The sequence below is a fragment of the Pagrus pagrus genome (assembly GCF_965226575.1).
Source record: "Pagrus pagrus genome assembly, chromosome: 22".
Lineage (NCBI taxonomy): Eukaryota > Metazoa > Chordata > Actinopteri > Spariformes > Sparidae > Pagrus > Pagrus pagrus.
In genome coordinates, this window is record NC_140204.1 from 16,953,261 (window position 1) to 16,981,182 (window position 27,922).

Genomic DNA, 27,922 nt, shown 5'->3' on the forward strand with positions numbered 1-27,922 from the left:
ACACATGACAGCATGAGTTAAAGCCTTTCTTAAGCATGCGTGATCTTGAGTGTCCTCCGGTGCACGTGCTCAGGACCCCCTCACACACACCCTGCAACACGTGTGTAAACAATAAAGTCATGTTTTCCTGGGAATTTGGTGATCCTGACCTTTGCCCTCTAAAATGGCACTTCTTTCCAGCTCCGCTTCCATCCGACCGGAGCGTTGGGTGATGGTGGAACGGCCCAGGGGACGCCATTAACGCTGCTGCTACGACCAAATTAACGGGTCGGGGCTGTGTGTGTGTGTGTGTGTGAGGCCATTAACCCCGCAGGGCAGGGGAAATGCCCGGCTTTTTCCTCTTGTGTGGGGTTTCCACGCCTGAAGGTTTGGTTTGTGTTTGAGGAAAGTGGGTTGGGAAGTGATAGTGGGAGGGCGAGTGCCTCAGGACCACCATTAAAGCCTGAACAACATATACCTGGAAAAGTTAACATCCTTATAGAGTTTGTACCGATAACAAAAGTCATACTTGGAGATGTACAAGACACGATTATGGTGTTGAAATATTACTTTGGTCAAAGTGAATCTGAAAGTATCTGATATTAGATGTACTCAAGTATAAAAAGTCATTTTCTGGCAATTAAAGTATCAAACGTAAAGTCAGTTAAACATATATTTACATGTATGTATAAAGTGTATACTGAGTGTGGTATACTGATATCCAGTGTTTTTCTGATTCATCTTATTGATAAATTCATTTTAAAGGATGCTGCTTTAGCTCTGATGCAGCATGTAATCTGTAAAGTAACTAGTAACTATAGCCATGAAACGAATGCACTGCAGCCCATCCTCACATCAGTTACGTGTCAATGCTGCAACTTTTGCCAACTGCCAACAAATTCTCCTTTAAAACTAAGTCTGAACTTCTGATTGTTCTCCTGGAAAAAAACCATCAACAGTATACGGACGTTCGGCGAGCGAGAGGAGGAAATATTGCACTGACAATCACCAAAATGAGCCAACTTACGTTGTTTGAAATGTTCAGTCTGGATCAGGAGCTGAGCTACAAGTTGTAGTCGATATAGTCGTTATATATATATAAGCTGGGGACCATCTGCATCATTACACACAGGCACCAGAGACCTCTTCAAATCCTACTTCATACTGAACAATGCCAATAGGAAGTCATTCAATACAGTTTCTTTACACATGTATATACCACAAACTGACAGGAGACACATTTAGTGTCATCTTCTGTTTCTTTATGTGACCTTCCAGTATTATTACATAACAGTTATGCTTAGTTTTATGATGATACATATTGTTTTGAAAGAAAAGGCAGCTAAGTACTGAGGAACTTCAAAATAAATCACTCCAAACATGACAAAAATAGAATTAATTTCTTTTAGGTAAATATTCTTCACATTTCTCAGAGCTGACTTCACTTTTAAAAAGTCTGAAAGCCGATTGCCTCAGAATTACCAAGTAAAGAAGGCTATTCAATTCAAGTTGTGCTAACAAAAAAGTTTTAACAACCTAAAAAGTCTCAAATCTGACAAATTGAGGAAACCAATTACCTCAAAATAACAAGTAAAGTAGACAAATAATTTTAAGTTGTTAAAACTTTAAACCTCGCACAATTTAAATGTAATATTCTACTGTACTTGGTAATTCTGAGGTCATCAGTTTAATGACTTCTAAAAAAAAAAATGAAGCCAACTTTTAAAGTTTACCGTGTAGAATTTTCTTAATATAGAAAAGGCCTAAAAAACAGCGACAAATCACTGGATTTAAAGGTCTATTCCACCAACATACACACTGATGCACTAAACTGAAATCCAGGTGTAAAAAGGAGCTCGGTCTTACCTGAGGACGTAGAGCACGACTTCTGGAGTGGAGTGGCAGGTGAGTCGACTGACAGGTGTGTGTGTGTGTCTGTCCTGAGCCTCATGCGGGGATATAAGTAACACAGGTAAGAGCGGAGGCACTTATAGCTGTGGACACACCCACAATTAGACAGCTGACAGTGTGTTTTTTTTCTTTTCTACAGGTTCTCTTTCTTCTCCGCTTGTCACTCTTTCTACCTGCACAAAAAACATAAAATTCCCTAAAAAAAAAAATGTACTTAAACCGCCTCAAACTTCTTTCTTGAACGTCTTTCTCCTGGAGAGTGTTACATCTCTCTGTCCCTCCGCCCTCCCCCTCCTGGCTCTCCGTTTTAAACCTTTAGGGGGACCGCTGCTGTGACACAGAGGAAAACTAGATAGGTTTTCCATCAACGCACCACCACAACAGTGAGAACACACACAGCTTCACCCCACACACACACACACACACACATAGGTACCTACACAGAAAATGTGCATGCACTCAACATCACACAAGAAACTGTACTGTAGCTGATACACACCATGACAGAACCAATACCTCACACACACACAAAGTCGGCCTGGGTTTCCCATTTGTGGCTGCAGGAGGAAGGGCAGGGTCGGGTCAGAAGATATTGTGGGTTTGGGTCAATTGTGTGTGTGTGTGTGTGTGGCACATGATGGGTGTACTGCGGGGAACGCCTGGCTCTGCTTCTCGTCTTCCTCGTCTTGAGCGGAGGAAATCAGCTTAGCAACCAGCCCGTCCAAACTCCAGCGGGTAAAGTCATTCTTTTAATAGACTCTTAGATTATTTCGCAGCAGTATCCGGACACTCTGAGCGACGTGTCACCAAGGTCACAAACTGTGTGTAGTTGTTTAAGTGTCCACAAGTAACTGGGTTTCAGGGTGAAGGAACAAATGTTTAACGTGCTGGTCGAGCAAGAATCAGAATCAGATCCTCTGAGGTTACTTCAGCGATTTTGGCTTTTCAATGAGTGTTTCCATGTCTTCCTAGAGAGTTTGGGCTGGGTTAGGAACAAATGCTGTTTTGGGTCTTTGAGAGAAATTGATTCAAGAAGTCAAGGAACTCACTAAATGATAAAAATCTCATAAAAGGAAAAACATTAGCTGAAGCTGAACGGGCTAGCTTTGGATGTATCCCAGATGCAATAATCCTCATTGTTTCAGCTCGACGTCAGTCCTGCACCCTTCAGAAATACAGGCTGCAGATGGTCGTTACGACCTTTCATCAACTGAAATTACAAAAGCTGAGCCATCAATCATCCTGCAGGAACAGAGATGCAATAAGTCACTCATCCAGGAAACAATAGGACCTGATTGATGCATTTGAGCTTGCTTTTCCGCTGCAGAAATCTACTCGTCAGGTCAATTCGTTATGTGTTTAAGTCCTATAACCTCATTTTCTTAAAACAAGTGAAAAACCTTTCCGTGCAGTAAGATTATTCCAAACCGCTTCCAATGAAATCAAACTGTTTCGACGTGAGTGAGAATAATGAGAAAAAGGCGAGTCGGTGCAGGTTAGGAACAAATCTACTTGATTTGCTTTGGAAAAAGGTTGGATTACTCGAAGTGTGCTGACAGACCTTTTTCAATTGTAAGAAAACCAAAGTTTTAAGACCGAATTACAGACAATTACAAGAATTTACTGTCATCAGATTCCATTAAGATAACCGACTATACAGTGAATTATTCCTCCTAACTGATTTGCCTTTTAGCTACAGCCATGTTCATTCATTACAGTGACCACACACAGTCATTTAAATTGGCTCAATACAACATACAGAGTCCTGCAGGAAACCCTCAAGGAAGCAGCACATTTGTATTAAAGGAGAGGTTCAGTCATTAACTAATCACCCTTGTGCTGATGGAAAACAGGATACAATTTTGTGGTCATCAGTTTTTTTTTTAATTTTATTTTAAAACAAGTCTCCATCTACTTCAGTTGTTAAGGAGAATGCTACAACGCTGTTTTGCTGTGAAGCTCCAGAAATGTTTTGTGGACCACTGAACCTTCACCTGACTTTCCATCACCATGAGGTTGAGTAGATAATGACTGAATCTTTTATTTTTTGGTGGACTTTTCCTTTAATCTACCACTGAAAATAGCTCCCAAAATTGCTCTATTTACTGGTGTTTGAGTTACGCTTGTTAAAAAACTACAGGTACCAGGTGTTTCAGGACCTGTTTTTAAAGGTTTATGTCCTTCTGTAGGAGAAAGTTCGGGATCTTTTAACAATCTGTTGACAGTAAGAAAAATATAGAGTAATGCTCATCTTTAAACCCTTTAAACCTTCTTTCTGCACTCATACTAGTGCTTTCTGGTTCACCTGTCTGATGTCTTGAATGCTCATAATGCATTTTTGTTAAAAGACACTTTAATCTCACAGTAGGTAACGTCTACTTCCAACCATATCTCAGGTTGTAGCGTTCAGGTTATTACTCCTTCAGGAAAGATGCTGGCACACACTCACGCACACATCCTCTCTCTCACACACTCACACACACACACATCCTCTCTCACACACTCACACACACATCCTCTCTCTCACACACTCACACACACATCCTCGCTCTCACACACTCACACACACATCCTCTCTCTCACACACTCACGCCTCCTAAAGGAAAACACAATTATCATCTTATGGCCCCTCTACCCCAAACATTCCCAATCCAGTTATGTCAATGGAAAACGGAATGTGTGACATCATCACCTAACCCCCCCCCCACCTACACACACATAAACACACTACACTATTAGTGCGTTGACTGTGAGGTGCACGGACGGCCGCAGTGTGTTTCTTCTGATTCCATGCCAACCAGGGAGAGAGAGAGGGGGGATAGAGAGACTATAAATGTGAATGGCCTGCAGCACCTCATCAGGAGGGTTAGACATGAATGAACTTTGTTAAACTGGAGACTCTCTTGTCGCACACACGCACACACACACACACTTGTCCAGTGTGACTCAGCGGGGTGACTGATGTTTGTATCGCTCAGTGGCACCGTCGCTCTCGGCTGCCGTGGAAACCGTGGCGTCTTGAATGACTATAATATCATTAATGTGTCCGCTTCCACTTCTGCCCTGTTATTTTAATCTCAGTGTGTACGTGTGTGTGTGTGGGTACATGCACATCTATGTGTGTGTGTGTGTGTGTGAATTAAAGTATATGATGTATGCGTGTTATTTTATATGAGTGTGTTTCATTATGTCTGACAGGATATTGTGTGTGTGGTCAAGTGTAAGTGTAATATAAATCATGTGTGTGTTATTTTGGGCTCTATGACAATATAAGGAGAGGATTAGGCAAAGTTTTCCTGTTTCTAAGATGATGTTTCAGTCCAGTTGACACAGTTACCCCTGTATATATACACACACACACACACACACACACACACACACACACACACACACACACACACACACACACACAAAAGCATGGACACGTGCATGCGGACACACACAAAAACACACGTCACTTTTAAAGCTGCACTTTGTTTGTTTTCATGACCGAATAAACTAAATAAACAAACTTGATTTCATACCGTTTTACTTTGTTTATATGTGGCGGACCCCGCCATCTTTCTAGCTTCAAAGAGTGTTCTGGGGACCTTATTTTCCTCTGAGAACAGCTTGTTTATTCAGTTATGGAAAAGATAAATATTTCTAAGTTTGTATCATTACCTCATTAATATTCTGAGCTTGAATTTCTTCTACAAAAACTACGTAGTGCACCTATAAAGTGATGAATAACTTTCTTTAAATGTTCTTTTGACATATTTACGGCAAATAACAAACATCTGCTCTGAATGCAAAACACACACACACACACACACACACACACACACACACACACACACACACACACACAGATAGAACACTTAGCTAATTTAGATTGACAGGAGGAAAGTGGAGTTTCCACAAGGTGATACTCACTGGAGCTCAAGGTGTGCACTTATGACACACACACACACACACACACACACACACACACACACACACACACACACACACACACACACACACACAGACGCAGAGCGGAGTGGAAATGTTCAGAAGGAGCCGGCGTCGTCTCCAACGTTTACCAGAATAAAGCCCTGGAATGTGTTCCTGTGAATCCATCTGACAGTCGGCACAATGAGGAGCGATGTGTAACCGTTTGGACTGAAACTGGTTCCTGCTTACTCACGTTTTACATAACAGACCCCAAAAACTGCATCAAAATATACATAAAACATGATTAATGCAGAGCGATTATACAACTAGTGCCCTGCCAAGACGTAGGATGTATAAATGGAATCAACTACTGTTTAGCATTTGCATGAATTATACAAACTTAAAGCTGTTTTTTAATACTTGCTGTTGATGCCAAACTGGTTTGACTGGAGAAAAGCTGAGGTGGCCAAGTGATTTAAGAAAAAGGGAACTGAAAACAGAATTTAAAGGTGCATTTTTTAAAAAATATTTGTTTAAAACTTAAAAAAATAACTGAAATTCTCAACAGAATGTGAAGAAATAACAGTGTTAGCAGCTAACCAGCTAGCCTTGGGCCTGAAAACCTCTTTCTCCTGTTCCAGCGGTGTAAACACCAACACTCTGGCTAGCTGCACAGCTAACTGAGCTAACAAAGCTAACAGTAGCTCCAGTGATAAACAGGATATAGTTAGCAGCTGTTAGTTACTCTGGTGATATGCTGCCCACATTTGCTGTGGGTATGAGTTCAACGGGTTGCCAGTTCTTACATATTGCACCTTTATGAAGTGTGGATGGGGTCAGAGATCACGAAAGCAAAGCGAAATGTAGCAGAATTTCAGATAAGAAACTGAGGAATGAGAAGGAAAAGTTCATGATTATTTACAATTATGACTATTTATTTTCTTATGGTACCAATAAAGAGCTACAACAGAACGTTAACCCTCTTAACTCTGTGGCAATAGTTAATATTTTATGAATAAATTATAAATAAATTACAAGTTAATGTAATGAAACAACAAAACAACAAAAACAGATCAGATGAGACCATGAGGAAACCAAAAACACTTGGTTTCTTGTTGTTGTTTGCAGTTCAGAACTAACCAAACAAACCCCAGTTATTTTTCCACCACTGGAACCAGTAAAACCTCCTGTCTGTCTGTCTGTCGACCACGTCTCTCAGGGTTCTCTGAAGAACAGGGAGAAGGGGAAGACGTTTCTGCAAAGACAAAGAAAGACTATTAGTTTGCTCTCGTTACCAAACTGCACACATGATTAACACAACGACCATAAGGCTGCTACTGTACATCATTACTACCATAAAGACATTGTGATCGTGCTCTTTCTACATGGAGATGTCTTTGAAGTGCCTGAGGTGTCTCAGCTTGTCTCAACAGACATTTCACAGGAACATTGTGATTTCTGCCTTTATGATAGCTGGATTTCCCCTGATACTTTTTTAATCTGTGATAACTTTATTCTTACAGATGTACAGCACCAATTAGCTCCTGTTTCTCCTGTGGGCGTAAAAGTCAGTCAAATCCACAAATAAGACAATGACATCACTGTCATCTCCGCGGGTAGGAATCTTGCTGTGATCAGACTGATCTGCTGCTTAAGTCTACAGCTTCTGCTTGTCGCACGGTAGCAGGATACCGTTCACAGCTGGCGTAGATGCTCTGAATCGGACCTCAGATTAAGTGCATGCTTCTTACTGCCCAGCGTGCCGTCAAACCAACCTGGCCAGTCGAGTTAAAATCCCTGGCTTCGCTGAATCTGCATTTTCCCCCTCCTCTTCGTCCATGTCCTGTACCGTCCCAGGATGCACTTCACCTGGAGTCCCACTTCCTCTCAGCGTGTTGACACCTGATTTCCGCTGGGGTTTGCCTTTATATTCTGTTTTATTCTGAAAATAAACCCACCAAACAGCAATTGTTTCACATGTTGGAGCGGTGTGCATGAGGCTGTCATAAAAGTGATTCTCAATATGAAAAGAGTTTGGAGAGTAAGGAAAGGAGAATGTAAGGAAGGGAGTGTTTCTGTGGCCGTAACGTAAGCCGCTAACGTTAGCATGCCAGCGAACTAACTACAGTAGTAACTTCCAAGGAGCTCCACCAAGGAATAGGGTTAGCATATGGTTAGCTTACTACGTTATAATTCAACACACATGCTTGGATATGAAGCTAATTTGTTTGAGTCCAGTTGCAGGTTTAGGTCACCGATTACGAACACGCCCTTAGTTAGCTAGCAAACCACAGCCGTCAGTTAAGCCAGTTCTACAGACGCTCGCCGAGAAGCCTGCTTCTGTCAACCTCCGTCTAAAGTCGAGGGCCCGTCGTTAGCATGAATTTTAAGTGGTAAATCTGCCATTTATCAAATCATAAACTGCATACCTGCTGTGCTTGAATGGAAACGTGATAGGCGTAGCAGCAGTCAAGATGAGTGGTGGGGCTTAGTGGTTTAACGGTTAATTGGATTCTTCCATTCGCCTCAGCGTCAAAGTGTCTTCATGAGCTTGATTTTGAATGGGATTCTTTCATGAAAAATGTCAGATAACATTTTAATGTGATAACCACATTTCTTTTTTCGGGGGGTCATTTGACTCCACTTGTCCCGAGTTTGTTTGTGCAGTAAGAACATACAGAATGCTTAATGATCACCTTCATTGTTCAAACGTAATCCTTTTCTGAGCTTGTCGACTCGCGTTGGCACCTCCGTCTCAGAAAAATAAGAACTCAATGGGCTGACATAATGAGTTTAAATCATTTTTTCCACTTGAAACAAATGTGAGGGGGAAAAACAACGCTGGAGACGGAAGTCAGACTGGACATGACAGGATCCGATGAGATGAAGGGCCAAAGAGGAAAAAAGGAGCGGGGTGGAGGGTAATTTTGGGACTTTGTTGCTAATCAAACTGAAGCACATCACCAGAAACACACACTCTCTCTCACACACACACACATAGAAACTTGACAGTCTCTGCCTGATGTAATGCTATTATTAACCTTAATCACACTCGTTATCCTACCTGTCTGCGCTAACGTTCGCCTGGGGCTACAATAAAGACAGAAATGCTACAAGCGTGTGTGTTTATATATGTGGCGGTGAGGAAACAAAAGTGTCTGATGATTGAAAATTGGAAGATTGGTTCCAATAATTGGAACCAATTAATTCTTAACAACTGTGGGCTGAGATCACTTCTTCATTTGACATTTAAGGGTGTGACACATCATTTAACCAGTTAAATCTGATGAGTCAAAGACTGAAATGAACTAATAAATGATCAGATCACCTCGTCAGCATGTCCTGGATCACCCTCGACCTCTTCTTCTGTGTGTGGAGTGTCCACGTGCAGCCTGTTGAAAGTCGGACACAACCATGTTCACCGTTACATTAACAGAACGATGGTTTACTAATGAACACAAGACACCATTTTATACAAGTCAGAACATCCTTTTTTCCTCTTCTGTTTCCGACTTCTTTGTTCTTGCAGAAAACCAGAATAACCCTGTTTTATTAAGTCTGACTGTTAGACTAGTCTGAGAGCTGATACTTAGATGAATTACACATTAAAGTCACGAGGCTGCTCTGCTTGAGATGAAAGGATAACATCACATACAGAAAGAGAATAGGGTCTGTTGAAGAATGAATGCTCAATAAGGTCCAGCTGGACCCAAAAGCCCCGTTCCATGACCAACATATAACATTATCAAGTGAATATCACCTACATGACCATTTTCATTGTATCCCAGCTGCTGGCTGGTTGCTGAGGTAGTTTGTGCTCTTTGTCACACAGTATTGGATGTTGTGAGACAAAATTAATAAAGTTTTCTTCCATTTTGACCTGGACATCAGCTGAAACAAGTGTTCTGTCTGCTCGCTGTGAATAAAAGGTGCACGAATATGTACATTATGAAATACATCACATTCATTCATATTTCAGGCGATCACAAGATATTCTTCAATAAGACTCGATCTCAAGATCAAACACAAGAGCTGACATCACTTGGGGCACAGAAAATGATTCAGCCTTCCGCGGCGCACCTACAATGTTTAGGAGCAGAAGCCCGTTAACTGCAATTCTCTCCCAAAACCGCTTCCCCCATGTTTGAGCAACAGCTGCAGACTGGCAAGAAAATTCAGCAGCAGACTTTCAGCCCTCAGAGCCTCAGCAGTGCTCCACACATTTAAAATTCATAGAGAGGCAGACCATCAGGCCGAAGGCCTGTGAGAGGGAAAACTGAGCGCAACTGAACCAAATACTCCACAGAAAAGGGCTCTGAGCACCACGGTGGAGACAAATATTAGACAAGGGTTTGCAGCTTTGGTTTCTGCAGGAGAGGCTTTCCCCAAAGTGAAACAATGAAGCAAACAATATTAAAGGAGACAGAGGAGAGTTTTCTGTCTCAACTGGGGGCAGAAAGTGCAGACAAGCGTGGCTTCCCTGACCAAGACTGGGCCACAGCTGTCTCCTGGGGGCTCCACATGAGAGGAGAAAGAGGAAGAGCGGACCCAACATGTGGGCAGCACGAGTCTAATAAGTGCACTGATTCTGATTTGCGGGAAGAGAAAAGTAGAAAAAGAAAATAGATTCTACTTCTGCAGCTCCCTCTATAAACCCAACAGTCAACAACAACAAGTCAGTCCTCTGACTGTAAAACAGATCAGAACAGCAGAATAAAAGCTGTTTTTTTCTGTCTGTTGAAACTCATTCTTTTCTCTTCCCTTTTTTCCAGCAGGTTTAACACAAAAACAAACCATCTGTCTCTCCAGGGCATCATGTAGACACACACACACACACACACACACACACACACACACACACGTACATGAATGAGTGCGATCAGGGATGAAGCAGGAGGACACACTGCTGCCTGTGTGTATGTGTGTGAACTTGGACCTCTGCGTGTTCGTGTGCAGCACCTTCGCGAGGACATGCGAGTGTGATGGTCAATGTGGTGAAGATAATTCAATGAGAACTGCTCAATGAGACCTGATTTCCTGTGAATGGGTAACGATGCCCAGGGCTCTGCCGTTTGCAGGATGTTTACACAGTTTGTGCATCTGAGTGTGTGTTCCTCGAGCTCAGGAGAGGAGACAATTCTGTTTATGTAAGCTAGATACATAAACTAGATGAAGGGCAGGACTTTGTGTGTGGCTGTGTGCGCGTGCATTTTAAATAATAATGTTCGCCCCACTGATCTGACAGTCAGTGTGATTGAGGTGGCGCCCGTTCGCCTCTTGTCTGTTTCATAACTGCAAGAATCACTGGAGCGTGTGTGTGTGTGTGAAACAGGGCAGTTGTCAGAACGGATGTCTAAGTGATTTTATGAATAAGAACAATCATTTTCATCTTTACACCATGTGTATGCGGGTGTGTGCGTACGATGCTAGAGTGAACAGGCTTCCTCTTATCGCTCCCACGGTCCTCAGTCGCCACTCAACATCACACACAGCTCACAAAGAGGAGGAATAATGAAAATAAGCAATGACAGCGCAGCAAATCAATATACTCATGCCTACCTTTGTCAATATACATTACAGCACACTGTATTCCATGACAAAGCCAATAATCCATGCAGTGTTTCTACTGGATGTCATCATCATCGTACATATACTGAAAAATTGATATACCCTGTGATATGGTTTATTTTCTGCAAAATCAAAGGAGAGATTTAAAGGATAAGTTCAACCAAAAACCTAAATTCAATCATTATCTACTTGCCCTCCTGACGACGGAAAGTTAGGAGAAGTTTACAAAGTCCACAAAACATTTCTGGAGCTTCACAAGTAAAAAAAATGGGGGACCAAAAATAAAAAAATAAATCAAATGGCTCCATGCAGAGTAATCAAAGTCTAAAATTGATTTGTAAAGACGTTATTTACTCCCTTGATGTGCAGTCCAGCTCGTGAACCCACTTCAGAAAGGGTGTGCACCAATGCTGTTAGCTTAGCAGCTACAGCAAAGATTTTAGCTCAAAAAGGGTGTAAAGAAAGTCTTTTAAAATCTTGTTTTGCTGTGAAGCTCCAGAAATGTTTTGTGGACTGTGAAACTTCACCCAACTTTCCATTGCCGTGGAGGTAAGTAGATAATGACTGTGACAATTTTGATAATCCATTAATTGTTTCAGTCAGTTCTCAAGCATAAATGTAAAGCATGTGCTGGTTTCAGCTCTTTACTGTGAGGGAGTGCTGCTTTTCTTTGTCCTTCATGACAGTTAATGAACAGTCATCATGACCAGCACTTATCATACTTTTTGACATCTTATAGACTACGTGATTAATCCGTTAATAATGAAAATAATTAGCAGATTAAGTGAAACTATCAATAGTTGCAGCCCTAACTATGATAAGTATATGGTTTTGATTAAATATTGCCAGACACACACTCCTCAAAGCATAATCACAAAGTTAATCTACACTGGAGCCTGTGTGATTTTCTCGACGTTTAGTCATTGTTTCATCTGAAACTGTAGCACAGATGATTTTTTCTTGAGGTTAAAGGTGACAAACACAAAATAAATGTAGCTTGAGGTTACAGATCCTCTACAGTATTAAGGAGAGCACTCACCTGACAGAGACCTTGCCTACAGCCTCCAAGTCCTTCATTAATTCCTTTAGTATGGCGTCCTCTAGTGTCGAATCTCTCTTACGGCGCTTTGACTGTGGCTCAAAAGCAGAGGGGATATGCTGTGCAACTTCTCTCTGCTAGAACACACAGTAGTGTAATATTAATATATGATACATGGCAGAATACTATATATATTTTCACACATTTGTAGATGTACATTATAACACATTCCAAAACAACAGCCAGCAGTAAATGATACCTTTGTGATGAAGGTTATGTTTTAATGCAAATTTAAGTGCAAGTACTAATTAACAAGACAGTACAGAAAAGATTTGCAACATCACAAATGTGAACTTTCATTTTTAAGAGCTTGTTTCTCGAATCCTGACTGATTTTGACAAATTGTAACATAGATACATGAATAAGTTACCATTGTTGTGGCATTTAAGACCGAACAAATTCAGAATATAAGACTATTTAAAGACTTTTAACACTTTTATAACTGTGTGTTATGTGGGTAAGAGAACAAACAACTCACAAGATTGAACTGCTCCTCTGCTTGTTTTCCTGAAACAAGATAAATACATGAGACATCAACATGCCCGAATAGTATCTTGTGCCTGTTTGTGTTCTTCAGTGTATATATCAGGGTGTATATGTGAACACAGCGACTGAACAATCAGTGATTTCGTGTTCCTCCTCACCATTCTGCGTGTTTTTCTCCAGGTAGAGGATAAGAATAAATGGGTACACTCTCAGCTTCCTCTCATAATGCTTGCACATCACATTGGACACGCCCTCCCACTTCTTCTTATCTGGTAGTTACAGTTAACAAAATACAGTGAACGTCGACGATCAGCTCTATTCGCTGATCCTTATTTTGCAGTATAGCGACTTCAAGATAATAAACATAGCTGCAGCTCATGCCATTATGTTCCCACTTTGTTTTATTCAAACTTGCATATCTGCATGACCTCATTCCCATGTTTAACAGTAACAAGGGCTGGAAGTGTGGTGGAGAGATATAATGTATGGATATGAGAATGAGTGGTATTCTTGGATTGTGAAAATAAAAAATTAATTAGGAATCCTGCATATTTAAGTGTTTCATCTTACAAAAATAAAAACAGCATAAACAGAGATTTATATCCTAATTATTTAAAGGTGCAATATTTAAGAATTTGCCACCTGTCGGATTCATAATTAGAACAAATAGGGGGCGGCAATTCAGCAGAATTAGCGCTAAATGCTGTTAACAGTAGCTACCATTAGCTAGTTAGCTCTGGTAGCAATGGAGCTAGTGGTCCAGAAGGGGGGCTCAGAGCATTAGGGAACTTTGTGCCAGGACAGGCCAGGGCTAGCGGGTTAGCATGCTAACTTCAGTAGATATCTCTTCAACATGGTACTTCACATTTTGTTGATCATTTTTTTTAATGTTTCCAACTGAAATTCTTACATATTGCACCTTTAAACAAAAAAGATTTTTCCCAAAAAACATCTGGTGGGCCGATTTAAACCTTATGATGGGCCAACTTTGGCCCACGGGCCCCGTTTTGGGCGGCCCTGCTGTAAAGGATACGAGGGAAGACGTTAAAGTGGGCGCTAGAGAAGGGTTGGAGACTGTCGAGGTTGCCGAGGACAGTTCTGATAATTTCCTGTAAGCAGAAGAAGAGTAAGAGAGTGTGTAAAAAGATAATACAATAAAGACAGAAAGAGGAACATGAATTAGTAGAGGTCAGGAGGACAATCTATCTGAAGAAGTAGTGTGAATGAGTAAACACTACAAATGTGAATGCTGACAGAGGTGAGCAGTGTCCATATTTACCTCCAGTTCCTGATTGAAGCAGTTTCCTCCCATATCCTCCTCTCCACTGATGAAATCATACAATGACAATATGTTCACAATTCAATTGCATCTTAAAAGATGTTTTCACACTGTATTAGCAGGTTAAGTTGGAGTAACTTTTCTGCAAAGTTGATTACAGCTTAGGGCATTGTATACATCAATGAATGTCTTTTACTGATGCAGCACACACATTAAAAGGCTTTGACTGTTATAAAAAAATAAAAATAAAACACTGAGCCTTGAGTGTGAAAAATGTTAGATGTAGTTTAAATAAAAGAAGTCTTCTTCAGTCACAAGGAAAATGGCTTTAAGGCATCCCAGGATCACTTATCCGTGAATAAAGGCAGACAGGTCCTGTGGGGCCTTAGATCCTCTTGTCTTGCAGATGAAAAGACAAGCTTAGGTAACACACATCTGAACATGTAACAGTAGTCATAACAGGCAGCAGCTTTATAAGATTGCAGTCGAAATGGAGAAAAAAAGATGAATGTTTCTTCCTCTCTTGCCTGAAGCTCGGCTGTATCCCCAACTGCTTTTGAGATTGAAGAACATTTTGCAGTTGATTTCAAAAGAAATCCGGGCCCTCCAAAAAAGAAAAATCATTTTGAGGCCCTGGTGAAGACCTGATGGTCCAAACATGTTGGCTTTTTTAATGATTGCCCTTTCAGTGATTTAGCCACCAGTTTAGCATTTCCTTCTTCGTCTCCTGATATTTTCTTTTCAGGGGTGTCTGGATTGCTTTTGAAATCACTGTTTTCTCCCGTTTTCCAAGAGCACCCGACACAACTTTTTGCTGCCAGTGTTTGATAGAGCAACCACTCATCTTCTCTTTCTTCAACATTTTGAATTGAAACTAACTGAATCTTGAGGAAAAAAGAGGGAACCGAAGAGTGGACCCAACAGTGATCAACAGCCTTTCTCTTGCAGGTATATGTTTGTCTTGTGGCTTTCGAGCGTGCGTTGTTTTGGTGAAAGTGAAAAAGAGAAGGAACTAACAGGTGTCTGCGCTGTTTTGTCCTTGTCTACTGTTATTATCTCTCATATTATGCTCTCAAGACCAAAATGAAGAACAGAAATGAAGTAGATATCTTTAATAAGTACAAATATGAGGCTGTGTGGATGTAGCCTAAAGAACAATGTCTGTCTTGCCTGTAGCTGCTGCCTCCCCTGATCTTGAACTTGTAGATACAACTACCAGCTTTGATGAACCTTGTTTCAGGGAGAGGGAAGGAGAAGGTATGCAGTGTCATGGCTGACCTGAAGTGGTTTGGAATATAAAGTCAGAACACATTAATTCATTAATTAACAGTTCAGAGGGAAACCAAAACCAAATGTTGAATTGGCTAAGCTAACTAGCAGGAACACATTTCAGACACAGTTAGCTTTTGTACTAACTGTCTAAACTCTTGTAAAAACTACAACACATTACTTCTCTCTTTCTCATTCACTCTATTAAAATTACCGTAATGACTACAGAAAATGGCGGGCATGAAATCGGCAGGTCGTCCAGCAAGCAGCCAACTTCCTTCTCCGGCAGGACGTCAACGGTTAAAACCTCAAACGTCGATCAAACCCTGCACCCTCCTCCTGATTCGCTGGACAGGGCGAATTCCCGCCTTCCCGGTCGCTTGTCAATTCATGATTAGCTAGTTGGTGAACCAATCAGCGGCGTCCAGTGTCACTATGGTGAAGGCGAAAACCGCCCAAACTGTCACATGACGTGTGAGCGGCCCACGTGGAGCGGGACGGGGCTTGTTGTAAACAGTCGGCTCTGAACGGCGGCTGATGTTAGAGGTAAAGTTAAGTTTGGCTGCCTTTTCTCGTGTCATTTCCTTTGACTGACATTATTTCTTCAGTTTGTCAATAGGCGAGGTTGTCGCCTATTTATGCAGCTCAACTTATAAAGAGGTCAGCTGCACAAAACGTCATGAAATTATGTATTATGTTTAATGGCGTCATAATACATACTGCGTCATAGATGTACATGCACATGTTATGTGCCATGTAATACGTTTCTCCTATTATAAAACTATGTAGGTTCATTATAACAATGTTTGTACGTAATTGTGACGCAACAACCATCGTAACACTAAAAGTTTGCTAGCTGCTTTGTGACATTTAAACGTTTTAAAGTCGAATCATTGTGACAATGTTGTACGTCATTATGACGTCCCAAAGTTGCATTAAAGAGAGCCGAAGCCACGCCCCTTACATCATGACGTCTTAGCATATTAACACTGCAACATAAAACATTAGTAGCCTACTCATTTGCTCCATTACAAAACAACCCTTCTCTGAAATACGTGTGGAAAAGAGTGATTAAAAACAGTGCAACCTTTCTGCTTCTCAGCTTCGTCCCAAAAGAAAAATCTCTAATTTATTCCTCATTTAACTCTCTCTCCTCTCTAAGTAAAAGAGCCCTTCAGAAGAGATGTCCTCCTCCTCCACGACTCCTTCTGTCCTCCTAAATACGGGGGTTCAGATGCCCCTCCTGGGTTTGGGGACCTATAAGTTGTTGGATCCAGCAGATGTCAACCGGGCAGTGGACGCAGCGCTGGCTGCTGGTTATCGGGCCTTTGACAGCGCAGCCGTCTACGAGAATGAAGCTGACGTGGGCCGAGCGCTGAAGGAGCTCCTGCCCAAACATGGCTTAACCCGAGAGGATGTGTTCATAACCAGGTGACGTATATAGGCCCACATGTCTTCCAGAAGAGCACAGCATGCCAGTTAATATGTGACTTTTGCATTATTATCGTACTTTCCTCAAAGACTATATGGAGGCAGTGAAGTTCAGCAAAATTAGACTCTCAAAACCACAAAGCACAAGTCTCAACAATCCTCACTCTCTTTCTCCATGCAGTAAACTTGGCTCCGGTGATCAGGGTGAGAGGGCCATGGAAGGAGCCCTCCACAGCCTGTCTCAGCTGGACTTGGGTTACATTGACCTCTACCTGATCCACTGGCCTGGCACACGGGATCTGGAAGTGTCTGACCAGCGCAACCCAGGTAAAGAGTTCAGATTTAGTCAAGTGTTTCCCAAAATATGTTATCCATAATATATAATATTAATATTTGATTCCAGGCAACAGAGCTCAGAGTTGGGCCACACTGGAGGAGCTGCATGCTCAGGGGAAGCTGAAGGCCATAGGAGTGTCCAACTACACACCAGCACACATGAGAGAGCTGATGAAGAGCTGCAAAATCCCTCCTGCAGTGTTACAGGTATAATGCATGAGAGTGATTAGGATAGATAACATGTAGTAAGTGTACGTTTTATTCACTCAATATTTGAAACAGCTAATGTAGACTGTTTTTCCCCTTCAGGTGGAGTTTCATCCTCGGTTTTGCCAGACAGAGCTGAGGAATGTGTGTGAGGAGTATGGAGTGTGTTTTCAAGCCTACTCCTCCCTAGGGAAAGGAGCGCTGGTCGCTGACCCTGTGGTCATGGAGGTGGCAAAGAATTGTGAACGCACACCCGCACAGGTAAACTCTCTAACAAAGCATCTTTACTTAGTCTGTAGTACGTACTCAGTATTTGATGAACAACATCTTTAGCACACCCTTTTGTCTTTTGTTCCCCTGCAGGTCTTGTTGCGCTGGGCTGTGCAGCAGGGCGTCCCAGTGCTCCCCAAGTCCTCAAATCCAGACAGAATAAAGGGCAACGCCAGGATTTTTGACTTCACACTGACTAAGACAGACATGGACAGACTGTCAGCTTTGGACTGTGGGCAGAAGTTCTGCAGGGATTCATCAGCCATTGTTTGATAGACCACTAGTAGAGCAAATGTCATCTTCCACAATGCCTCTTTAATGCCGCTGTTATTCAGTTCTGCCTGTCAGTAATACAGTGGTGGGACACCACCACTAGGAATAGTGTGAGATTGAAATTTAGACACAGACAGCTCAGTAAATTGAGTTATTCTGGGTTGCCAGCAGATTTAACATAAATGCACTGGGCTAATTTGATGAGGTTTTAGGTAAATATATGTGCTGGGATATCTTGACTGTGCATGTTACATTTTGAACAAATAAATAGTATTCTAGCTGAGCTATTTCCACAAATTTGCATTGAAAAACTATTACATTTCAAAAGTGTCTTCTGTACTGGAAAGTTGTAAAGAAATAAACAGAGAAAACCACTTTCATGATCATTTATTCAGGCCAGAATATCACAAGTGTTATTGCTGTAGAGAAAATACTCATTAAACATGAGATGGTATCAATAATGTTGTGAAGACTCTCTCTTTTGCCCTTTTAAATTACTGTAATTTTGTACAGAGAATGGCGAGCAGGGCGACGACCCTGACCGTAAACGCCTCACTCGAGCTTCGCTGAGCCCGCCTTCCGGTCGCCTGCACTTCCTCGATTAGCTACATGTTCCTCCAATCAGCTACGGCGGAACAGGTGTCGCTATGGTGACGGCGAAAACCGGCCGTATGGTCACATGACTCATGACTGTCAGCTGACCACGTGCGGCAGAATGGAGGAGTTGTAAACATTCCTCTGTAACGATTCTCTGACTATTTACTCGGGACATTTCTTTTCATTGACATTGACTCGCTTTAGTGTGTTAATAGTCAGGTTGGCGCCATTTTATGCACGCCCTCTAAAGAAGTCAGCTGAAGGAGCCCAAAACGTAAGAGAAAAGTACTTTCTTTAACAGTGGGATCAGTATTTAATGGCGTTCTTACCAAGTTTGCTACATTAAAATGTAACCGACGTAACACTGCGTTATAGCAGATGTCACGTTTCAGTGTGCTAGCATTAATTTCATCACTGTAGTTTGTTCTTTTATATTACCACACTAAAAATTACTAAAACAACATCGGTGTAATAATGCTACATGACTACATTTACAGTATTTGTACTACATGTGACGCAGCCGCAGTGCAGGCAATTCGTAACTCCTTGCTTTCATGACTGAATAAACAAACTGACCGTAAAGGACAACACAGTTTCATAGTGTTTTAATTTGTTCATATGTGGCGGACCCTGCCACCTTTCTAGCTCCAGTGTTCTGGGGACCTTATTTTCCTATGAGAACAGCTTGTTTATTCAGTTATAGAGAAATTAAATATGTCTGAGTTTGTATTATTACTTCATTAAAGGTACCTTATGTAAGAAATATAGTTGAAAACATTCAAAGCATCACTAAGATTATCAACAAATGAGAAGGAAGAACAGTTTTGACGTCATGACGTCTGTGTACTTTGTGTCAAAGCACATTCAGTAAGCTAACCAGCTAGCCCCATTCCAGTCCAATACGCCAACACTTTCCCGGTGCTTTGAGCTCCCAGTCCGGGCCGCTAGCTGCACGGCTAAATGAGCTAACTAGCTAACAGCAGCTTCAGCTGTTTTTCAACAGGTCGCCAATTCTTACATCTTGCACCTTTTTAATATTGTAATTATGAAAAAAATACCTCTCTCTCTCAAATGGACAAATAGTCCAAACAAGGAACCAAGAAGAGGAAGTGCCTTACAGAAGAGATGTCCTCCTCCTCCACTACTCCTTCTGTTCTCCTAAATACAGGGGTTCAGATGCCCCTCCTGGGTTTGGGGACCTATAAGTTGCGTGGTGCTGAAGATGTCTACCGGGCTGTGGATGCAGCGCTGGCTGCTGGTTATCGGGCCTTTGACAGCGCAGCCGTCTACAGGAATGAGGCTGACTTGGGCCGAGCGCTGAAGGAGCTCCTGCCCAAACATGGCTTAACCCGAGAGGATGTGTTCATAACCAGGTGATACATACAGGCTGATGTGTCTTCCCGAAGAGCACATCACTGTGTACAATTCTTAATAACCCTCCTCTCTCTCCTGCAGTAAGCTGGGCCCTAAGGATCAGGGTGAGAAGGCCATGGAAGGAGCCCTCCACAGCCTGTCTCAGCTGGACTTGGGTTACATTGACCTCTACCTGATCCACTGGCCTGGCACACAGGGTCTGTTGGTGTCTGACCAGCGCAACCCAGGTAAAGATTCCAGATTGAGTCATGCTTTCCTTTAAAACATCACTTGAAGTAACTCTTTGCCATGGCCGGGTGTATCAAGTGTTTTATGAATAAATAAATACATTCAAGCCGTCTTCTCACTTTCCTCCTACACTATGTACTTGAGTAACAATGATGACGAGGTCCTAATTAATATTTGATTCCAGGCAACAGAGCTCAGAGTTGGGCCACACTGGAGGAGCTGCATGCTCAGGGGAAGCTGAAGGCCATAGGAGTGTCCAACTACACACCAGCACACATGAGAGAGCTGATGAAGAGCTGCAAAATCCCTCCTGCAGTGTTACAGGTATAATGCATGAGAGTGAAAGGAGGACAGATATACACAATAGTACACAAATCTATTAAAACAAGTCTTGTCTTGTCCTGTTTTGTTTTTTTCCCCCTTCAGGTGGAGTTTCATCCTCGGTTTTGCCAGACAGAGCTGAGGAGTGTGTGTGAGGAGTATGGAGTGTGTTTTCAAGCCTACTCCTCCTTAGGGCGAGCAGAGCTGTTCACTGACCCTGTGGTCATGGAGGTGGCAAAGAATTGTGAACGCACACCGGCACAGGTAAACTCTCTAACAAAGCATCTTGACTAACGATTTTTTGGGTCATTCTTGCGAACACTCAGGTCTTTTGTTTTCCTGCAGGTCTTGTTGCGCTGGGCTGTGCAGCAGGGTGTCCCAGTGCTTCCCAAGTCCTCAAGTCCAGACAGAATAAAGGACAACTCCAGGATTTTTAACTTCACACTCAGTGGTACAGAAATGGACAGACTGTCAGCTTTGGACTCTGGGCACAAGTACTGCTGGGATCCATCAGAGGTGTCTTGATGGAGCACTAGCGGAACAAACTTTGTCTACCATGCTGCTTGTTTAATGCTGGCAGTGCTACAGTAATGGGACGCCATCACCAGAGAAAGTGGGGAATTGGAGGTTTATGTTTATGTTTATTGAGATCCCCATTAGCATCTGAATAACATCCGCTATTCTTCCTGGGGTCCAAAACATATACATCGACACAATAAAAGAATACACATTCACACTAAACAATATAGACATAGACATAAAACAACACAAACAAATAAATACAGACAATATAGACCACATAGATGACCAACACAACAACAACAGTTAGACACTGGCAGCTCAGTTAATGAAGTTTTTCTGGGTTGTCGGCAGGTTTTAAATACAACTACTCTGGGCTAATATATTGAGGATTTAGGTACATGTATGTGCTGAGCTAAGAGGTGAAGTGACATTTTGGATAACACTGGCCAATTAGTTGCCCTGTTTATTGTGATCCACATGCCATAATACACAGAGGCTTTTCAGATAGTACCTATAGATGTGCTGCCTCCTGACAAACACTTTATTTCCTGTTTACATATCTGTCAGTGTGCCATTAAATTCTGACGCCTTGAAATACTCTCATTTCAATTGTCTATGAATTAAAACACTCACTTAAAAAAACGCTCTTAAAATTATTTTATTCAGGACAGCATATACCAGAAGTTTCACAGCTGTAGAGAAAATACATTTACAAAAGTCATAAAAAAATTAATAATAATAAAAAAAGAAGGAAATATTAGAATTCAATTTTCTCCATTCGTCTCCAGATTCAAGTAATATCAAGGATGGTTGCAAAACTCCAGGTGCCCAGGTAGGCTTTTCCTCTGGCGCGTGTTCACCGCCACAAGTGTGTCCAAGTCGAGACCACAAAACACGACTTCTTCTGCAATCTTTCAAAATCGCCATTTTGTTTTTCTCACGGCTATGACAGCGAACCACGTTATTGTGCTTTTATGTGATCATTTCTTGAGCGTGAGGTGTGACAGCAAGCTGTGAAGTTTAAGGCGGTAATTGGGTAAACACACAAGGCTGGGTATATGGTGTCATGTCACAGGTTACAGCATGTTGAAGGCAGCTCAGAACAATATTATACTCTTATAAATTCCAGCTGGACTTTGTTCTCAAGAGAGATTAAAGCATTCATATCTGGTCCCAAGCTCTCTGCCAGTGGACTGAACGGTAAAGGTCTGCTTGGAGTGACTTGTTCAAATGTAAAACAAAGAAAACCCATTCCTGTTTTACCTGTTCCCTGATCTGATATCATAAAATGGCGCAATTGCTTCATTCTTAGACGAAGTGGTTTAATGTAACAGCATAGTGTAAATGTATTTAGAGGTGCAATATGTAAGAACTAGCCACCAGTTAAATTCATACTCAAAAAAATAGGGAGCAGAATATCACCAGAGTAACCGTTAACTGCTGCTAACTGGAGCTGCCCATAGCTAGTTAGCTCAGTTAGCCATACGCTAGCGGTTCAGACTGGGAGCTCTAGGATGAGGGGAATGGTTGTTTTTAACACTACTAGCACAGGAGCTTTTGACCAGGATGGTGTCGGAGCTAGCTAGTTAGCATGCTAACTTTAGTAGCTAATTTTTCACATTCTGTTTATTATATTATTATAAATAAGTAGTGGGCAGCACAGCACCAGAGTAACCACTAACTGCTGTTAACTGCAGCTGGCATTAGCTAGTCTAGCTGTGCAGCTAAAGCTCATATTAGCTGGCTAGGGGGCTAGCTGGTTAGCATGCTAACTTCAGTAGATATCTCTGCACCACAATACATAGATATCTTTGACAAAATGATAATAGAACTGTTATTTCATGACATTCTGTTGATAATTTTAGAAGATTTTTTTATGGTTTAAACTACAAATTCTTACATATTGGACCTTTACTGTTTTGGGAGCTGTATACCAGGTATTAATTCAACTCAAGATTCACCAGTCAGTTCATCTTACAGAGCCAGGGTGATGCATATGTTACCAAAACACATGGTAGACTTAAATGAATCTTTAAGAAGGTGGTGCCATTCAGATTGTCTTGAACTCTGATTAAAAATTGCTTAGAAAAAAAGCTACGAAAAAGATGGAGCAAAACCTTTAGTTTAAAGACAATACAAACGCAGCCCCCTTTAGCCTGCACACCCAAGCACTTCACAACTCAACCCTACCAGTCGAGAGGAAGGGGGTTAAGACACAAGCAGAACAAACCTATTACCATTTTCAATAATCACATACTGATGAACAAGTCACAAATAGCCTAATCGTATTTACCAAGCTGTGTAGAAGTGCCGATCGTAGCTTAGAATCGTTAATATGAATAATAATAAAATTCAGATTGTGTGTAGTATGTGCCAAAAGCCTGAATACATAAAGATAAGATCAGCACTCCTTAACCTAAGGCTTGATAGATTAAGATCCCATTCTATTCACATCCCAATGCACATGAAAGTTAACAACCCACCTTCAAAAACATCGTTTTATAGTTTGTAAAAATCTACTTTAAATCCCTCCCAGCTGTTTTAAAATGTGTCTAGACTCTCTAAATCCATCCATCTTTAAGCACTGGGTCCTGAATAAATGAGGCCAGAGGCTTGTGTGTTGGCTCCTTGTACAGCAGTTAATTCATCCCCACCCACACCTTTAAATATGCACATAAAATTTATCACAACAGCCATCGATTGTACACTGCCTATTGCTAGGTCGGCCAGACTTATTAAATAGCGTGGTAGCCTTGTAAAATAAAATTCTGGCTGAACCACGTAGCTTTTAACCCGCCCCCCTGCCATTTGATAAAATATCCACAAAATATTTACACATAAAAATTCCAAAGTTTTTTTTTTTTTTGCTCATCCGAGGCTTTAAAGGATAGATTCATATTGTTTTGTTGTGCTTTTATATGTTTAATGTTATTTTCCTCAGATATAATCTAACCCTGAAGTTTTACAAAAGATACTATTTCTGCGTGGTCAGAGATTGTCCTTGTACAAGATTGTTCCTCTTTTGCTAAATTTGAGATACAAAGCAGTGAATGATAGTCGAGTACAGCTGTTTAAGTCGTGGTACTGGCTCGCAGGTAGCAGAACAGGAAGCTGAATAAAGGCCCCCGATTGAATACTTTAAAAAATCCCTCCTTTTGTTCCCTACACTCTTTCCTCTGTTGCCTGCGGATTAATTTGGCACACACTTACAGTGATCTCCGCCAGCTTGTGTTTGTCGAGCACAAACATTTGGAGCTGAGCAAGCATTGGTAGCACAGTGACTTTGTGACCTCCTCAAGGAGAGGAGGAAGGAGATTCTAACAGCATTCAAGGTGGCCTCGGGTGTTTTGATTTCAGTGCATTTATCTCTCCATCTACAGTATATTGCATAGTGTTGATGGGAGAGACAACTGAGCGGTCGCCTCTCAAGCATGCACTGGTCTTTCTTGTGTTTTGAAGGCATCGTTTCCTCTGTTGGCCTGTCATTTGATCCGTTCTTTGGGGTTCCGAGTCTATCCTCATGCCTGACTGACTTATACCCTCTCTCAGTGGGCTGTCCAAGAATATCAACATCACAACCAACACGAATACAGAAAATTATTTAAATGTAGTTACCAATGATGTATAAAAACGACATGACTAGCCACGCCTTTGGGTTTGGATCTCTCTTTTTTGATTATCCCTTCTCAGAGCACGTCTCATTGTTCTCGTCGCGATTGTTCTCTTGGCCTCCCCACTGTTTTCTTCTCGTCCCCAAATGATTCCTCCTTTCGTCGAAGCCCTGTATCGCTCCAGTTTTTCCTCTCTCAGTGCCTACTCAGTGCGGTGCGTGTGGTTTTCATGGTGGTTGTTCTCTCCCTCCATCTCCTGGTGACTGAAGAGGTAGCTCCACCAGCTTCTCGAGTGGTGCATCTGTTTGGGCGTCCCAGCACTCTTCACCTTCCTCATTTCCTGCACGAAATAGAGACACGGTGTTGAGTTAAAACTGATCAGTTATACTAGGAGAAGGTAAACCGGATTCTTCTCCTCTCCCGAAAAAGATCACCACCACCTCTTACAATTATTGACCTATCTTTGATCCTCATTCTCACCCCTTTGTCTAGCAGGCTGTCGAACTCGTCGCTCATCCTTCGGAGCTGCCGGCCGTATTTCTTGGCCGCCCACAAGGCAGGGGGAGCCGACTTGGACCGTCCCCTGAACGGCGCTCCTTCAGTGGGCGTACCAGCCTCGTCTTCACCCCTAGCCTGGAGCTCCTCGTCTCTGGAGACAGTGGAGGCGTGGGACTCTGAGTTCAGCCTGATCCGACCTACAGGTGAGAGACAAAGGTGAGAGGGGTTTGTAATGCTTCACACGAACAGGGTTAGATCGACATAAGATGGAGGGAAAGGGAGCAACCAAGAAATAAAGCGTGAATTAGGGCTGCATGACATGGTAAAAAATGGCAGTGATTTTTTTTGACAGATATTACAATTACGATAACCTGTAGCAATTAGTGGGAACAGATCAGTTTTCAAATTTTTACTAATAAAACTATTAAAATCCTGATTATATGACAATCGTTGGGGTCTGTACTGAATAAACATCTTTTCTCACAGCTGGAAAACAAGGTTTCAACAAATTTCAGCTTCAATTCCAATAATGCTAAATATTACGATTAACTGCGCAACACTAGTAGAAATAGAGGAATATTAATCAACAGTTACCACTGGAGTTATGTGTTCAAAAACGTCAAGCTATGCAGACAGAACACAAATAATCTCTTTACTGCTTTGAATAACACCTTTGGACTGCTATTCTAAATGCAAAACAGGTTAGCTGGCTATCAATTGCTAATAATGCAATCTCATTAAAATGTACCACAGTACATCACTGTAAAACCTATGTGAGAAAGACCAGATTCAATTTATGCAAAGAAAAAGAAATGAGCTGACAAATGACATGACAAAAGAGGTGAAAAAGGGACCGTAATGTTGGAGAAATGGTGATGACTGAGTGGTTTGATTTACTGACAAATGTTTTTTCCCCCCTATTTTGTGTAAGAAAACATGATCGGATATTGCCGTCTTTCTCACAAATACTACACACTCTTGTTTTCTCTTCTTCACTGAGTAAATGTAGTGATAAAGCAAATAAAAACTAGAGCCGCTTGTGTTTAAAAGGAGCACTTTGTAGTTTTGGGGAAGAAATTTTAATCAGAAGCGAAAGATCTTCATTGGCTGATATTTTATGCCTAAACAAACAAACTTTGTTTTAACGACTTAATAAACAAACTGACCTTAAAAAGGACAACAGAGTTTCATACTGTTTAACTTTGTTTGTATGTGGCGGACCCTGCCACCTTTCCAGCTTCAAACAGTGTTCTGGGGCCTTATTTTCCTCTGAGAACAGCTTGTTTATTCAGTTATGGAAAAAACAAATATTTCTGAGTTTGTATTATTACCTCATTAATATTATAAATATTAAAATTATGTGTTTGGATTTCTTTTCCAAAACTACATAGTGTAGTGTTTAAGGACGCTCCAACATACTTTGGCAGGTTACGCAACCCAGAGTACAACACCATGTGGAGGACGATCTTTTCTTTGAGGTTTCTTCCTACCTGCCATTCTGAGCTCAGGTAGGGTGAGGGTGTGGCGCTGAGAAACCTGCTGCCCTTCTACGGCTGGTGATTGGTGGTTTTTTCCTTCCTCTACCTCCTCCGATGGCTCTGAGTCGCTGTCGCTGGAAATGGTAAAGTTTGCAGCCATCGTGACATCTGAAGGAGTTACATTCAAGAAAACAGGGATATGGTTAAAAATAAATAAATAAAATACACAAATCAGTGTATATTGCAGACGTGGAAATAGCCCCAAGTGGATCAGTGCACATATCACAGCTGACTAGTATTGTTGCTGCCCTGCACTTGACCTGTCTGAGAGAACCGGAAAACAGGCAGAAGTCAGGAAATGACTAATACAGTGTTGTTCCTATGCATCTCTTTGTTATATAAAGAGCATATTGCCAAAAGGTAGCTGTGCAGCAACCGTGCTCCCATTTTACTGTCAACAAGCACATTATCTAATTATTCAAGAATCATAAAATGGCATCATCCATTGTACCGCTGATGCTGCTGCCCCTATCTAACACACCCAGGCTATCTGATTCACTACCCTGTCCCTGATGTTAGCCAGTCCAAAGGTATTCGCGGTGTTATAACCCGCGAGATAACCGACTTGTTTTGACAATACACACCCGTATTGAATACAACTAGCTACTCGTTATAGTACAGTGATGAAAGCAGCCAGCGCACCTTCCTCTCCGGTCAACACGCTGAGTCGCTTGTTTTGTTGTTGTTGACTGAAGAGGACAAAAGAAACTTCCTGGAGGGCGGAAGCCGCTAAGAGGCTACATTAGCTCAAGAAGTGTGTAAAGAAAACGATAACGAACAGGTTTCCTTACCCGAAATCTTTATAGTGCGAGGCCGGAAAGTGCGAGTGTGTGTTTAGTTGGCCCCATGCGGCCGCAGCTGTTGTTTTTGTAGTCGCTGTCTCGTCTTTTCACTGTACAACACAGTTTAGCTCCTCGCTCACCCAATCGCCGCGCGTCAGTGCACCGCCGATGCGCGCTGACGTCACTGTTGCGAGCTAGGACTGGGCTGGGGCTTTGTTTGTCTCACCGGCTTACCGTAGTGTACGGTGGTAGGCGCAGCGATATTTAATATGGACTGAAGTCAGGACATTTGTATTTTTTATCAGTCTTTATCAATTCCTATCAGTTGGTGGGTTCAGATCTTATAGCCCACTTACGTAAAAGCAGTAATAAAACAGTTTTAGAATAATCCAAATAAAAAAAAGTACAAAATCCCACTTAAATTACCA

General features: G+C 41.8%; 4 protein-coding genes across 6 annotated transcripts; 2 read left to right on the forward strand and 2 right to left on the reverse strand.

The window, feature by feature from the left end:
* Nucleotides 1–6,724: 6,724 nt before the first annotated feature.
* majin (membrane anchored junction protein) lies at nt 6,725–15,828 on the reverse strand. Of its 2 annotated transcripts, none has more exons than XM_084343792.1 (10): nt 15,721–15,828; nt 15,408–15,515; nt 14,238–14,283; nt 13,992–14,067; nt 13,117–13,227; nt 12,951–12,979; nt 12,413–12,546; nt 9,134–9,197; nt 7,581–7,747; nt 6,725–7,060 (listed from the first exon to the last, which is right to left on the reverse strand). In XM_084343792.1, the coding sequence occupies exons 2-10, from the start codon at nt 15,506–15,508 to the stop codon at nt 7,021–7,023; spliced, it is 768 nt and encodes a 255-aa protein (XP_084199918.1). In that variant the 5' UTR covers nt 15,509–15,515; nt 15,721–15,828; the 3' UTR covers nt 6,725–7,020. The 2 variants fall into 2 exon arrangements, with proteins under 2 accessions (XP_084199918.1, XP_084199917.1); XM_084343791.1 differs by having other exon boundaries at nt 6,727–7,060; nt 12,413–12,549.
* A 123-nt stretch (nt 15,829–15,951) lies between these two features.
* On the forward strand, nt 15,952–18,397 carry LOC311251392 (aldo-keto reductase-like). Its single transcript, XM_084343790.1, has 6 exons — nt 15,952–16,052; nt 16,669–16,937; nt 17,119–17,264; nt 17,341–17,480; nt 17,583–17,741; nt 17,844–18,397. Exons 2-6 carry the CDS (start codon nt 16,690–16,692, stop codon nt 18,021–18,023), a joined length of 873 nt encoding a protein of 290 aa, XP_084199916.1. The 5' UTR covers nt 15,952–16,052; nt 16,669–16,689; the 3' UTR covers nt 18,024–18,397.
* A 289-nt stretch (nt 18,398–18,686) lies between these two features.
* On the forward strand, nt 18,687–21,663 carry LOC311251654 (aldo-keto reductase-like). 2 transcript variants are annotated; one of them, XM_084344196.1, is made up of 6 exons: nt 18,687–18,894; nt 19,704–19,993; nt 20,076–20,221; nt 20,407–20,546; nt 20,649–20,807; nt 20,889–21,663. In XM_084344196.1, the coding sequence occupies exons 2-6, from the start codon at nt 19,746–19,748 to the stop codon at nt 21,066–21,068; spliced, it is 873 nt and encodes a 290-aa protein (XP_084200322.1). In that variant the 5' UTR covers nt 18,687–18,894; nt 19,704–19,745; the 3' UTR covers nt 21,069–21,663. The 2 variants fall into 2 exon arrangements, with proteins under 2 accessions (XP_084200322.1, XP_084200323.1); XM_084344197.1 differs by having other exon boundaries at nt 19,789–19,993.
* A 44-nt stretch (nt 21,664–21,707) lies between these two features.
* badb (BCL2 associated agonist of cell death b) lies at nt 21,708–27,663 on the reverse strand. Its single transcript, XM_084344198.1, has 4 exons — nt 27,504–27,663; nt 26,665–26,820; nt 25,157–25,371; nt 21,708–25,016 (listed from the first exon to the last, which is right to left on the reverse strand). Exons 2-4 carry the CDS (start codon nt 26,810–26,812, stop codon nt 24,879–24,881), a joined length of 501 nt encoding a protein of 166 aa, XP_084200324.1. The 5' UTR covers nt 26,813–26,820; nt 27,504–27,663; the 3' UTR covers nt 21,708–24,878.
* Nucleotides 27,664–27,922: the final 259 nt, after the last annotated feature.

Coding starts and splice junctions, on each gene's coding strand:
- LOC311251392 (XM_084343790.1), top strand. CDS start 16,690: ATGTCCTCCTCCTCCACGACTCCTTCTGTCCTCCTAAATACGGGGGTT. Junction 16,938..17,118: donor GAGGATGTGTTCATAACCAG/GTGACGTATATA, acceptor TTCTCCATGCAG/TAAACTTGGCTCCGGTGATC. Junction 17,481..17,582: donor TCCCTCCTGCAGTGTTACAG/GTATAATGCATG, acceptor TTTCCCCTTCAG/GTGGAGTTTCATCCTCGGTT.
- majin (XM_084343791.1), bottom strand. CDS start 15,508: ATGACACTGCATACCTTCTCCTTCCCTCTCCCTGAAACAAGGTTCATC. Junction 13,228..13,991: donor CCACTTTAACGTCTTCCCTC/GTATCCTTTACA, acceptor TGTAACTACCAG/ATAAGAAGAAGTGGGAGGGC. Junction 7,061..7,580: donor ATTTTAACTCGACTGGCCAG/GTTGGTTTGACG, acceptor TTGTCTTTGCAG/AAACGTCTTCCCCTTCTCCC.
- LOC311251654 (XM_084344196.1), top strand. CDS start 19,746: ATGTCCTCCTCCTCCACTACTCCTTCTGTTCTCCTAAATACAGGGGTT. Junction 20,547..20,648: donor TCCCTCCTGCAGTGTTACAG/GTATAATGCATG, acceptor TTCCCCCTTCAG/GTGGAGTTTCATCCTCGGTT. Junction 20,808..20,888: donor GTGAACGCACACCGGCACAG/GTAAACTCTCTA, acceptor GTTTTCCTGCAG/GTCTTGTTGCGCTGGGCTGT.
- badb (XM_084344198.1), bottom strand. CDS start 26,812: ATGGCTGCAAACTTTACCATTTCCAGCGACAGCGACTCAGAGCCATCG. Junction 25,372..26,664: donor ACCTGAGCTCAGAATGGCAG/GTAGGAAGAAAC, acceptor TCTCACCTGTAG/GTCGGATCAGGCTGAACTCA. Junction 25,017..25,156: donor ACAGCCTGCTAGACAAAGGG/GTGAGAATGAGG, acceptor TATTTCGTGCAG/GAAATGAGGAAGGTGAAGAG.